Source organism: Gorilla gorilla, chromosome 1 (assembly GCF_029281585.2).
Source record: "Gorilla gorilla gorilla isolate KB3781 chromosome 1, NHGRI_mGorGor1-v2.1_pri, whole genome shotgun sequence".
Taxonomy (NCBI): Eukaryota; Metazoa; Chordata; class Mammalia; order Primates; family Hominidae; genus Gorilla; species Gorilla gorilla.
Genome location: NC_073224.2, coordinates 223,032,798 through 223,046,599, shown reverse-complemented (window position 1 = coordinate 223,046,599; position 13,802 = coordinate 223,032,798). Strand labels below are relative to the sequence as shown.

The following is a 13,802-nucleotide window of genomic DNA, read 5'->3' as shown; positions in this document are numbered from 1 at the left end:
ATTCTAACAGGTGTGTGATGGTATCTCACTGTGGTTTTGATTTGCATTTCCCTGATGGCCACTGATGATGAGGATTTTTTCATGTATCTTTTGGCTGCATAAATGTCTTCTGAGAAGTTTCTGTTCATAACCTTCGCCCACTTGTTGATGGGGTTGTTTGTTGTTTTCTTGTAAATTTGTTTGAGTTCTTTGTAGATTCTGATGAATCTACAGATGAGTAGATTGCAAAAATTTTCTCCCATTCTGTAGGTTGCCTGTTCACTCTAATGACAGTTTCTTTTGCTGTGCAGAAGCCCTTAAGTTTAATTAGATCCCATTTGTCAATTTTGGCTTTTGTTGCCGTTGCTTTTGGTGTTTTACACATGAAGTACTTGCCCATGCTTATGTCCTGAATGGTATTGCCTAGGTTTTCTTCTAGGCTTTTTATGGTTTTAGGTGTGACATTTAAGTCTTTAATCCCTCTTGAATTAATTTTTATATAAGGTGTAAGGAAAGGATCCAGTTTCAGCTTTCAACATATGGCTAGCCAGTTTTCCCAGCACCATTTATTAAATAGGGAATCTTTTCCCCATTTCTTGTTTTTGTCGGCTTTGTCAAAGATCAGATAGTTGTAGTTGTGTGGCATTATTTCTGAGGGCTCTGTTCTCCTCCATTGGTCTATATCTCTGTTTTGGTACCAGTACCATGCTGTTTTGGTTACTGTAGCCTTGTAGTATCATTTGAAGTCAGGTAGCGTGATGCCTCCAGCTTTGTTGTTTTGGCTTAGGATTGACATGGCGATGCGGGCTCTTTTTTGGTTCCATATGAACTTTAAAGTAGCTTTTTCCAATTCTGTGAAGAAAGTCATTTGTAGCTTGATGGGGATGGCATGGAATCTATAAATTACCTTGGGCAGTATGACCATTTTCACGATAGTGATTCTTCCTACCCATGAGCATGGAATGTTCTTCCATTTGTTTGTATCCTCTTTTATTTTGTTGAGCAGTGTTTCGTAGTTCTCCTTGAAGAGGTCCTTCACATCCCTTGTAAGTTGGATTCCTAGGTATTTTATTCTCTTTGAAGCAATTGTGAATGGGAGTTCACTCATGATTTGGCTCTCTGTTTGTCTGTTATTGGTGTATAAGAATGCTTGTGATTTTGCACAAGAATTTTGTATCCTGAGGAGTCATTTTTAAAATAAATATATTGCAAATGACTTTTCCCAGTCAGTGAAAAGTCTGACTGAAAGCTGTCAACTGAAAAATCACACAATTTATAAATTTAGAAGGGAGATTTTATTCTTTATAAAGGGTTACAGCCTGCAAGGTGGCCATTCCGACAGACAGGGAGGCATACCCTCCTGCTGAAACCTGAAAAGTACGTTTCCAGGGAGGGGAGGGGGGAACAGGGATTTATGTTGATGTGGTGGGCCACATATACATATTCAACAGGGAATAGGAGGAGCTCTGAATATTCATGAATGGATCCTGCTGCATGCATGCTGAGTCAACATGCCTGTTACATGCAACCCATGTTCACTTTGGGGTGGAGACAACATTTAAATACATTATAATTAGGCCCTATGCTTCAACAGGGGAAGCAGGGACACAAAGGCAGTCAAGTGCACAGCCTCTGTAAACTGTCTAGAACCAGTCCACAGCCAGTGGTCTCTTATCAAGGGAAAGTTACTGAAATCAGTCTCTTGTCCAATCAAAGCTGTAGTTATGGCTTGTGTAGGGAGGACTCAGTCAGTTTATGGTAATTGGTGAGCTGCAAGTGCTTCAGCATTGCTTGTCTCAAGGCCAGTGCTTGTTTAGCTAGAGAAAAAAAGGAAGAAGAAAAAAACCTGTGGCAATTAGAACATAGTTTACTCTTTAAGTTGAGGGGCGCATGACTCCACCTTGCCTGGCGTGGCCTTAGGTCTCGTTTATAATACCGTATCTTCCCACTGCAAGGATTCTGTTCTGTCAGTCTTAGGATCTCTATTTTAACAACAATGCTGGTCAGTTGTGTCTAAACCACAAAGGGAGAGAGTGTAAGGAGAGGTGTGTGAGATTCCAAATACTGAGCAGGAACTCAGTATTTAAGACTTCTCTGGGGTCTCCTTGGCCAAGAAGCACTCTGTCCAGTTGGTTGGGTGGCTTTGGATTTTAATTTTAGTTCTCAAAGCATTTCATTTGATGAAATTTTGCCATACTTTTTCTTTATTTTTAAAGCCTGTTATGTTCTATAAGAAATCTTTCTACTCAGGATAGTGAATGTATTCTCTTAATTTTATCTCTCTATGAGTTCCAGCGTTTTAGTTTTACTTTTTAAATTGATGACATCTAAAATTCTACTCCTAACCAAAACATTCCTGGGGGTGACCAAGGACAACTCCAAAAATCTTCCATAAATGGAAGTAAGACTTACTCCTTAAAGAACTTACTGGGATCCGGGCCTGCAGGGCACAGTGGCTTTAGTGCACCTCTGCTCTTAAGACTATTCAGAAATTGTCTTTGTGAACCCATCAGGCTGTTTTAAAATCAGCAATTTAGGGTTTGCTTGCAACATGCAGTTATGCAGCAGCTGTTTTGTGGATCTGTTGAGTGCCTGCATGCATAGTTCCCCGGGAATTTTCTAAATTTGAATTCTCATGGTATTTCAAGAGGCTCAGTTGTCTCTTTCTTTTCTTTTCTTTTCTTTTCTTTTCTTTTTTTTTTTTTTTTTTGAGTCAGAGTCTTGCTCTGTCACCCAGGCTGGAGTGCAGTGGCTGGAGTGCAGTGGCGCGATCTCAGATCACTGCAAGCTCCGCCTCCTGGGTTCACGCCATTCTCCTGCCTCTGCCTCCCCAGTAGCTGGGACTACAGGCACCCGCCATCACGCCCGGCTAATTTTTTGTATTTTTAGTAGAGACGGGGTTTTACCGTGGTCTTCATCTGACCTCGTGATCTGCCCGCCTCGGTCTCCCAAAGTGTTGGCATTACAGGCGTGAGCCACCGCGCCCGGCCAGTTGTCTCTTTCTTTTGCCTACTGCCACACACATACCACCAAATCCTGCACTCCAAGCTGCTTCTACACCTTGGACTCCCAACCTCCAGTTAGACAATCCACATCTTCCCACACCTGCCTCAGGCTCCATCAGGCTACTGTGCCTACTGCAGCAACCAGGCCAGGGGGAACCTGGATTCCTATTACACTTCTGAGGAAGGTGGTCAGGGAGTGTGGAGGATGTGGGTGGGAGGGGGTGAGGTTGAGGGCAGGAGTACACTGTGGTCTTCTGTCTTCTACCTCACTGGCCCAGGGGCTGCTCTTCCTCCGGTTGTCTGCTTTCAGCCCTGCCTGGGAAATCAGGCCGGTGCCCTGATCTTCCTGACTCTCATTTTGTGAGGAACCTGAACGGATGAGCCATCGCTCTTGTCCCACACGTTCTGTCCAAAAGGTGCCCTCCTCTCTGCTTGCTCGGGGGCCTGCCCTCTGAGCTCTGGCACTCAGGCTGGGATGCCGCCCAGTACAGAGGCTCTGCAGCCCTGCAGGGGTCTGACTGTTCCACACCAGCAGGATAAAGGCCACAGGGCATGCTGTGGTGGAAAAGCATTCAGAGGTGTGGGCTGAAGGCCTCTCTTTCCACAGTCCCTTCGAAGACACCATGGAAGTAGGCACCCCCTTGATGGACAAGGTGGCCCAAGGCCTGGCTTCACATGCAGGCTCTTGGTTCCCAGCGGGTCCTCTCTGTGCCTGGTATAGCCAACTGCTTCACGCATCTTACCCGGTTTCCTCTCCTCCACAACCCAAGCTCCTCCTCGACCCCCTTGCTCAGCTGTCCTCAGGACAGCAAGATCCCCAGCCCTTGGAAAAGCCCATCTCTAGTGCTTGGGGAGGGAGTTGGGTTCAGGTGGTCTAACCACAGAAGAACAGAGAACCTGAGGCAGGAGGAAATCCCTTCCCTTGCTGGGTCTCTTGGCACAGCCCATCCAGGGGTCTGGGTCAGGGTCCAGGTATACTCTACCCTCCTTGAGGACCTGGGTTTTCAGGCCCCCGAGGTTGGTCAATGTGGAGTCTTTCCCACTGTTCATCTGGGAACTGAAGGAATATCCCATGGGGCCTTCTCTTACTCATTAGAGACACCCAGAAAATACTCCATCCAGCAGAAACTGGGTGCAGTGTATCAGACTGGTATAGTTATAATTGCAGCGTGTGGAGGTCAGATACGTTTTGTGACTATTTTCTCTCTGTCTGTGTCTTGCTTGCCTTTTCGCTTTCTTAGTGGTATCTTTTGATGAGAAGGTGTGGCTAATGTTGATGAAGTCTCATTTATCATGTCTTTCTTATATATGTATTTTTTCTGTGTCCTGCTTGTTGGTAGGCTAATCTTTGCCTGCCAACAAGTCACAAAGTATCCTTGAAATGCTTTATATCTTTAACTTTTCAATTTTGGTGTGTAATGCACCTGAAATTATTTTTGTGTGTAGTGTGAGGGAGAATAACATTGTTGGTCTCCCCCACCTCGATATAGAAGTTCATTAATTGAAATGATTTATTTTCTTTTATTGAACTGCTTTTATTGAAAACCCATTTGTTGACCGTATAGCTGTGGATCAATTTCAGGTCTTTTAACTCAGGCTGTTTATCTGTTTGTCACTCCTGATGCCTTGTCTCTAATAGCTTATAGTAAGCCTTAAATTCAGATAGTACAAGTCCTTGTACTTTCTCAGACATTGCAATAAATTTTGAAATAGCTAATAACTCATGAAACCATCACACACATCAGGATATGCTGTCACTTCATACCTTTCTGATATGGTTTGGCCGTGCCCTCACCCAAATCTCAACTTGAATTGTATCTCCCAGAATTCCCATGTGTTGTGGGAGGGACTTAGGAGCAGGTAATTGAATCATGGGGGCGGGTCTTTCCTGTGCTATTCTCCTGATAGCGAGTAAGTCTATCTGATGGGTTTCTCAGGGGTTTCTGCTTTGGCTTCTTCCTCATTTTCTCTTGCTGCTGCCTTGTGAGAAGTGCCTTTTGCCTCCCGCCATGATTCTGAGGCCTCCCCAGTCATATGGAAATGTAAGTCCAATTAAACCTCTTTTTGGTCCTGGACTCTGTGATGTATTTGTCAGCAGCATGAAAACGGACTAATACACTCTCATTTCTGAGTGGGACACATGCTGTCACTCACATATGCTGGTTGCTGACTTGTGACGGAAGATTCTCTATTGTACCCTCTGGGGACAATACATCTCCAGTTCTCTGCGGGGAGGATGAACATGCAAAAAATCCACAACACTCAGCACTGTGTCTAGATTTAGTCCCATTAGTCTGAAGGGGACTAATGCCCTTATAAAAGGGACCCTGGGGAGCTGTCTCGCCCTCTTTCTGCCCCCTGAGGGTACAATGAGAAGGTGGCAGTCTACAACCAGAACAAAGGTCCTCACCATAACCCTACCATGTCGGCACCTTGATCTCGGACTTCCAACCTCCAGAACTGTGAGAAATCAATTTCTGTTGTGAATCAGCCACCCAGTTCATGGCACATTGTTATAGAAGCCCGAACTAAGACAGAGATGAAGTCCCATGGAGGGTCTCTAATTTGCTAAGCTGGTCATCAGGCGGCATATTGCCAGTCAGAAACAGGAAGAGCTGACATTTTGTGTATATGAAAGAAGATAGTGGACAGGCCCATTGTGTCGGCTTTGTCCGCCTTGGCAACCCGGAGACGAAAACTCGATTCACCATCGCCAGCCACGGGAGGACTGGGAGGACCTCCAGAGGAGGTTTGGTCGACTTCATGGTAACTTTAGATCCAGAAACCTCCCAGGATTTTTCTTGTCTTCCCTTTCATCTCTCTTCCACCTCCCCAACAGGACAGGACTCGCCGCCTTTCTTTCCCGGCAGAAAGGGGTCCGTTGCGGACAAGACCAAAGTGAGCAGCTGGTTTCCCCTACGTGTCCTTCCGGGCCTGGGCGTCTCGGGAACTCAGGCTGACCCGATGCCTAACTCCTGGTGAGTGGGACCAGCAGGAGCCTGGAAGAGCGCACGCACCGAGGTGGAAGTTGGGCGCCGGGGGTCGAGAACCGCGGTCAAACCCTCGTCTTCCAGGGGCACCGCGCACCTGCCCCCGGGGATGCCGAAGGAAGTGGCCCATAAAGCTTCTCTGCAACCGAAAGAGGCCTGAAGCTCCAGGAGGGCCAAGAGGAGCCTCGTTGAGCGAACCCAGCCCTCTGCCTGGCTGGCCCTGGTCAACAGGCTCGGAAGAGGCCGATTTGGAGGACAGAACGGAAGAAAAGACCTAAAGGTTTCGAATCTCATGACTTAGAGATGTTAAAAACCTCCAATCGTAAGGTCCGACTGTGCGGGGGAGCGAGGGGGTCTCAAGCTGGATCGACCCCTGAGCCTTCATCTGGAGAGTCCTCCGCACAAGCTCAGAGCAGGACAACGCGCATCAGTGGTTCTCAAGAGGGGGCAACTTCGCCCTTACACGCCTCTCCCATCCCCGCTGGGACACTAGGTCACGAATGGGGGAAGCGGGGAGGGAGAATGTTAACCCCCTGGCATGTATCGAGTCAGCGGAGGCGACGGCTGCTGCTAAACACCTTACTATCCACGGGAGGGCCCCTCCCCTACCCCGAAGTAGCCATTCCGCAGAAGTGGAGAGACTCGCGTGTAGCTCAATGCCCACGCACTTAGCCGATGGGAAATTACGAATTGATGACCAGTTGGCTCTTGGATCTGAGGAAAAAACTCCAGCGTCAGAGGGAACTCTCGAAGTATTGCCCGGAGCAAATGGAAGGGTGGCGTTGCCATCGCCTAAGATGGGAAAATGGCAGGTGTCACAGGTTGCAGGGGAAGGTCGGAGACCAGTTGAGGGCCCCGGAGCCTTCCTGGAAAGAGTTCCCCATCCAGCCCGTCTCGGTTTCCGCATCCGTCGGATTCCTTATGATGTTGAGGGTGCTGGCGTCTGGGTCCTTTATGATACAGAGGGTGCCCCCGTCTCACCCCGGGCGCCTCCGCGCTCCCGCCTCCTCCTGGCAACCTGGAGCGCGGCTCCGGACCTGGCGACCCACGACCGGCTGGTCACTTGCTGCCACCTCGCAAAGGCGCATCTCTAGTCCAGTGGTGAGCTGCGGCCGGGTCGCTGCAACTCGCTCCAGGACTCGGGACTCGTGGCCTTGGTGTCCCTCGCGGAGCCCTCAGTGTGTCGCCTGCAGGCTCTTTTTTTGAGGAAAGCAGGGAAGGAATGGCCTTGTGAGAGACTCCAGGAGCAAAGAGCGACCCTCACAAGGCCCAAGTCCTCCCAGAGCTCAGGGAAGCTGTCGCTTCTGACAGAAGAAGGGAGAGAAAACTCCCTCCTGTGTGTCCCTGGTGGTCTAGTGGCTAGGATTCGGCGCTTTCACCGCCGCGGCCCGGGTTCGATTCCCGGTCAGGGAATTGTTTTACACTGGCCGCTCTCCCGCAGGAATCTTCCTTCACTACGCTGTCAGCCGGCCTGCTCCAAGGGCCAGAAGCAGAACAGTCTCCGCAGCGAGGGGCAAAGCCGGGCGAAGTAGGGCAAGCGCTGGTGGACCACCTCTCACGACCCACCGCTCCTATTTCTCTCCGTGTCCGTCATCCGCGGAAGCAGCTTTAGAGAGCGACTGAGCGTCTCGCTCAGGTGTACACAGCCGGGCAGAGATGCCAGCCCCCATAGAGCAGCACCCAATAAGCCCACACCCTTTCCCGTCGCCACCCCGGAGGCGCCTATCGCGCTGAGCTGCGAATAACTAAGAGAGAGGCCAAGCCAAGTCGTGGCGTTTGTGGCAGCCCCGGACACGGACACCAGCCAGTCAGTGGAGCCTCCTCACCTCCGTTGCCAGCGAACGCGCTCGTTAGGCCTTGGGAAGAGGCGACCGGAGGCGATGCCCGCGAATTTGTTAGGGGGGTAAGCGGCGGGTGAGGTCCTCGAGGGCTGTCGCGTTTGCTGATTGAGCGGTAGAGGGAGGCGATGTTCGCTGACCCAACAAGGACAGCAGGTGGAGTAGGCACAGATGGAAAACTGCTGCCGCTGCCCTAAGCAGAAGGCAGGTGGAAAAATCAGCACTAGGACGTCGAAGCGATGGTCCCACAGTCAAATCCCACGATGTCTACACTCTACCAAGCACTTGCGCACGCTCCCCCTTTTCCATTCAGTACTCCCAAGAGGGGTTCGGAAGAACCCCGAGTCCACTGTAAGCTCAGGGGAGAGCGGGAGCCAGGGAGGTGAAGGGCGCAGACTCCGCAGAGGCGGCGGGCAGAACCCCGGGGGGTGACAGGGCGCGGTGGCTGCGGGCGGGAGCCGCTGCTGAGAGGCGGCCTGGGTTGTCTTGTGGGGTGACTGTCGGTGGAATCTTTGGTGGAGAGTGGTTTGGAAGACTGCCGAGGGGCGGCAGTGGGGAGGGTGGTGACCCTGAGCGACCGGCCAGGGCGAGGAGGCTGTGCTGTCCCTGTAGGCCATGTGCTCATTTCCACTTACCTGGCAGGGGAGACACCGTGGTCACGAAGGCGGTTCTCCCAGAACGAAGCTTCTTCATCGCACTCTAGAGTTGCTGATCCCTGTGATTTCCTCCATGTGGGAAACGGTGTTTGTGCTAGAAGAGGCTGCGCTCTTTACCTGACATAACGGGATTCAAGACTGACATCGCCTCACGCCCACCCGAAAACGTTTACATGGCTTGTCTCTTTTTTTTTCTGTCCTAAAGTCGCCTCATCTTCACATCCCCTCATTTTTCCTTCCACACTCGAGAGTGTCTCTCTCTCTCATTAAAAGCGCCACCAAATATTTGAAATATCTCAACCAGAAAGACTGCAATAAATACATTATTTCATTCGTGGAAGGTACAGACCAGCTAGGTTGAGAGTTGCTTGATATTTTCTGCTAAACGGTGAGGCATAGAGCACTTGGAAGGTTTCTCTTTGGGCCGTTGTTTGTGTACTCTTGGGTTTCCCTCTTTTCCCCAGACAGTATGGCGCTGTGGGGCCGGCGGTAAACCCTGCTTTCCGGCTTTCTGGCTGCAGATAAAGGCCGCAGCTGCTGCAGGAATCCAAAGCAAACCAAAAGACACGTGGGTTCGCCCCAGTGGGTCCAAGATAGAGTCTGACTGTACCAGGATTCGGATTAGAACAGAGGTTGCTGCAGGCACAACGCAGACTACTAACCACTAGAGAATCCCAAGGCGCCCCACACTTACTGCGCGTCGTTTTGCTTCCCCATCCCTCTATTACTTATTTATATATTTTTTTGAGAGACAGAATTTCGCTTTGTCGCCCAGGCTGGAGGGCAGTGGCACGATCTCGGCTCACTGCTACCTCCGCCTCTTAGGTTCAAGCGATTCTCCTGCCTCAGCCTCCTAAGTAGCTGAGACTACAAGCGTGCGCCACCACGCCCAGCTAATTTTTGTATTTGTAGTAGAGACGGGCTTTCACCATGTTGGCCCGGCTGGTCTCGAACTCCTGACTTCAAGTGAGTGATCCACCCACCTCGGCCTCCCAAAGTGCTGGGATTACAGGCGAGAGCCAACGCACCTGGTCCCCCGATTTTTTTTAGTGTAAAAACTTTATGCGATTTTTACTTCTTGATTCTTGGGCAGCTACAGGTTCTTGTGATTTTCTCTCACATCTTCTCCCCATTTCCCCCTCTCCATTCTGATACATGTCCCATCTTCTCTGCATCCAGCCGGTGCCCTCTGCACGGGCATCCTGGGCTGTCCCATTGTCTAGTCCTGGTCTCCCCTGCTTCTCCCTCCTCCTTTTCACGTTTTCCCTTTTGACTCCCCTGCCTCTTTCCCGCTCCCGCCCCACCGAACCCATCTACCGAAGCCGAGTTGAGTGAAGGGAGAGCAAGCGGAGCAGATGACTGCCTGAAGGCGGCACAACAAAACAGAAAGAGCTACCGTGAGAGCCGTCGGGGAGTTCAGCTTCCCTTGGGCCCCACTTGGCTCAGGCTGGGGTCGCAGATCCAGACATTTCCAGAGGCACTGGCTTCTGAAGCAGGCGAGGGTGAACGCAGGGTGAAGGCCATTCGGCCGCACTTCTGGCTTCAGAGCCACGCAATGCACGCGTTTCTAAAGTGCAGCAAGACGATTAGTCGACTCAGCCTCTCCAGTTTTCCGAAGCTTTGTAGTCTCCACAGTTGTCCCGCAGAAAGCGAATGGCAACCCCTAGGATTTTGTGATTGCTTAATGTATATAGAGATGAAAGTAAGCAATCGAGGTTGTCTCTGTGGCGCAGTCGGTTAGCGTGTTCGGCTGTTAACCGGAAGGTTGGTGGTTCAGGACCACCCAGTGACGTGATTTTAAATGTTGGTGGTTGTGGCCGGGTGCAGTGCCTCACGCCTATTAATCCCAACACTTTCATAGGCCGACGTAGGGGAAGTCTGCACTGAGCTCAGAAATTCAAGACCAGTGAGAATCCCATCTCATTAAAAAAAAAAAAAATTGCAGCTGTATCTATCTCCTCAGACCTATCACTGTATTTAAAAGTGAAAGACTGTTTCCTTGTGTCTTGTGCATCCCATGAGGACAGACAGCAGAAGGTCCCCCTCCAAGCCTCCTAGGAAATAAGATCTCTGCAGCACAAACTTGCTTGTATGTATGGGAAACAAAGTATTTGAAGAAACAAACTTCAAAAATTCTGCCTTGCTTTCCACAAAAATTAACCCATCACAGTCTGCCTTCAAGTGGCATCATACCATTTCACCTGACTCCTCTCCCTGCCTTTATGCTATTGCCATGCATTTTACTTTACACCTGTTATAAACCTTACAATCCATCTCTATTACTTTTGTTTCAAGAGTCAGATGTGTTTTGTTTGTGTGTTTTTGTTTTTTTGTTGTTGGTGGTGGTGTTTTTAAGAGGAGTCTTACTCTATCGCACAGGCTGGAGTGCAGTGGCACAGTCTTGGCTCACTGCAACCTCTGCTTTCCGGGTTCAAGTCATTCTTCTGACTCAGACTCCTGAGTAGCAGAGATTACAGGCTTGGTCCACCATATCTGACTAATTTTTGAATTTTTCGTAGAGAGGAAGGTTCACCATATTGGCCAGGCTGGTCTCGAACTCCTGACCTCAAGTGATCCACCTTCCTCGGCCTCCCACAATGCTGGGATTCCAGGTGTGAGCCATCGTGCCCGGCTAAACAGTCAGATGTTAAAATTATATATTTGCCTTTGTAGATGTCATTTCTAGTGTCTTTTTTTTTATCCAGATTTTCATCTGGTGTCAGTTTCCTTCTGCCTGGAGGACTCCTTTAACTTGTCTATTAGGTGTCTTAAACTTGCACTATCATTCACTGATGCTCTGTTCATTAAAAAAAAAAAAAAAAAAAAAATTGTTGGCCGGGTGCGGTGGCTCACGTCTGTAATCCCAGCAATTTGGGAGGCCGAGGTGGGTGGATCAGGAAATCCAGACCATCCTGGCTAACACAGTGAAACCCCGTCTCTACTAAGAATACAAAAAATTAGCTGGCCGTGGTGGTGGGCGCCTGTAGTCCCAGCTACTCAGGAGGCTGAGGCGGGAGAATGGTGTGAACCCAGGAGGCGGAGCTTGGAACCTGTCAAAAGGCATTCTTAGCCTTAAAAGAAAAGCCAGGGACATCCCTTGCCTCAGGACTCTCGAACTTAGAAAAACCTTTCACTCTCTATGTGGATGAATAACAAGGGACAGCTTTGGATGTTCTAACTCAAAGGCTGAGGAATTACTTTGGACCAGTGGCTTATTTCTCTAAACAGCTAGACCAGGTAGCAGCTGGGTGACCAGGAAGCTTGAGATCTGTGGCTACCATCACTCTATCGTTAGAAGAAACCACTAAGTTTACCTTGGGACAACAATTAGATGCCATACCACCCCACCCCCACCCCCTGCCACCCCATGAAGTACAGTACAGAGGGTCCTAGAGGCAAAAGTACACCAATGGCTAACAGAGGGCCAGTTACTTAAATATCAGACCCTTCTGCTTGACACCCGAGATGTTACCCTGAAAGTATGCTGATTTTTAAACCCTGCTACTCTGTTGCTGCACCTCACGTCTCAAGAAACAGATCCCCAACTCATTGACTCCTGTGTGGAAACCACGGAAGAGCTCTACTCTAGAAGGCCCAACCTCGAAGACAAGCTCTTGTCTAACCCAAATGTTGAGTGGTTTAGAGATGGAAATAGCTATATTCATGACGGAGTAAGAAAGGAAGCTTAGCCAACAAGAAATCATTGAGGCCAAGGGTTTACCTTCTCAGACTTCTGCTCCAAAAGCAGAATTAGCTGCTCTAATTAGGGCCTTCCAACCATGAAAAGACAAGCTGGGCACGGTGGCTCACCCCTGTAATCCCAGCACTTTGGGAGGCCAAGGTGGGTGGATCACCTGAGGTTGGGAGTTCGAGACCGGCCTAGCCAACATGGCGAAACCCCGTCTCTACTAAAAATACAAAAATTAGCTGGGTGTGGTGGGGTGCGCCTGTAATCCCAGCTACTTGGGAGGCTGGGGCATGAGAATCCCTGAGTTTGCAGTGAGCTGAGATTGCAGTGAGCTGAGATCATGCCACTGCACTCCAGCCTGGGCGACACAGCAAGACTCCGTTTCAAAAAAAGAAGAAAAAAACCAAAACCTCAAGAGTCAATGTGTTGACAGACTCTAAATATGGGTTCCTGGTGCTCCATGCTCATGCAGCCATAGGGAAGGAAAGGGGACTATCAAGAACCAAGGGATCCCACATACAACTTTACTCAGATCTTTGAACTTTTAGATGCTGTCCAACTCCCAAAGAAATAACAATTACTCACTGCAGGGGACACCAGAAGGGAGACACTTTTATTATTAGAGGAAATTCCCTGGTGGAAAGAGCAGCTGGGGCCACAGCTAAGGAAACCCTGGTATTTCAGGCTGCTGCACTACTACCAGGTACTGCATCCGTGTCAGTGACACCATACTATACCCCTAAGGAAACTAAAGGGACTGAGTAAAAGGCTTCCAGGGAGACCCCTCTGGATGGTTGCTAGAAAAGAACAAACTCTATTCCTGAGGCTGACAGATGGGAAATAATTAAACATTTTCATGATTCCTCACATTTGGGACGGGATTTTCCATTCAAATTAGTTTCCTAAATATTCTTGGGGAAGGGACTGTTCCATACTATAAAAAGGATTACCACTCAGGAAGCCACCCCATACCCCGATCCCTGCTTAAACCTGTACAACACCAAGGAACATACCATGGTGAAGACTGGCAGACAGACTTAACCCAGATGCCACCTTACAGGGAACTACAAGATTTGCTAGTATTTATAGACACTTTCACCAGGTGGATAGAAGCTTTCCCCACAAGGACAGGAAAAGTATTGGAAGTGTCTAAATTCTTAAAGGAATCATTCCAAGATTTGGATTACCAAAAGGTTTGCAAGGTGACAACTGACCTCACTTCACAGCTAAGGTGACCCAGTGAGGTCATGCCTCAGCCTTAGGCATTACCTATCTTCACTCCTCATGGGGATCTCAGTCTTCAAATAACATAGAAAGCCAATCGCGACATTAGCAAACCTCTTTCAGTTTGGGGGCTTGCCTGCCCTGCGTCACTATCATTGTTTCCTTGGGTTTCCCAGGAATGTACATGTGTGAGACTGCCGCCCTGCTTATAGATCTGTTTCCCTGCAAGGAAACAGGAATATGTTGCCTGTGGCTTCCAGAGTTGGAGATACATGTAGTTGCACCCCTGAGGGCTAACATTTAATTTTGGAATCAAGTGATGCATTCAGACTGGTTGCTATCATTCTGTGGTATATATTTAGTGAACACATTCATGATTGAGTTTCCTGCTTTTAGCTGGAGCAAGAAAGTTTTATAATTGT

At 49.1% G+C, this 13,802-nt stretch overlaps 1 protein-coding gene and 1 non-coding gene across 2 annotated transcripts; one reads left to right on the top strand and one right to left on the bottom strand.

Moving 5' to 3' along the window:
• Positions 1-2,539: 2,539 nt before the first annotated feature.
• LOC129533282 (FAM231A/C-like protein) lies at positions 2,540-3,609 on the bottom strand. Its single transcript, XM_063706358.1, has one exon. The coding sequence runs from the start codon at positions 3,607-3,609 to the stop codon at positions 3,100-3,102; it is 510 nt and encodes a 169-aa protein (XP_063562428.1). The 3' UTR covers positions 2,540-3,099.
• Positions 3,610-7,315: 3,706 nt separating this feature from the next.
• TRNAE-UUC (transfer RNA glutamic acid (anticodon UUC)) lies at positions 7,316-7,387 on the top strand. Its single transcript has one exon. It is a non-coding gene; the product is annotated as a tRNA-Glu (tRNA).
• The last annotated feature ends 6,415 nt before the right edge of the window (positions 7,388-13,802 follow it).

Bases quoted from the DNA above. Each gene is read 5' to 3' on its own strand.
- LOC129533282 (XM_063706358.1), bottom strand. From the start codon at position 3,609: ATGGTGTCTTCGAAGGGACTGTGGAAAGAGAGGCCTTCAGCCCACACC.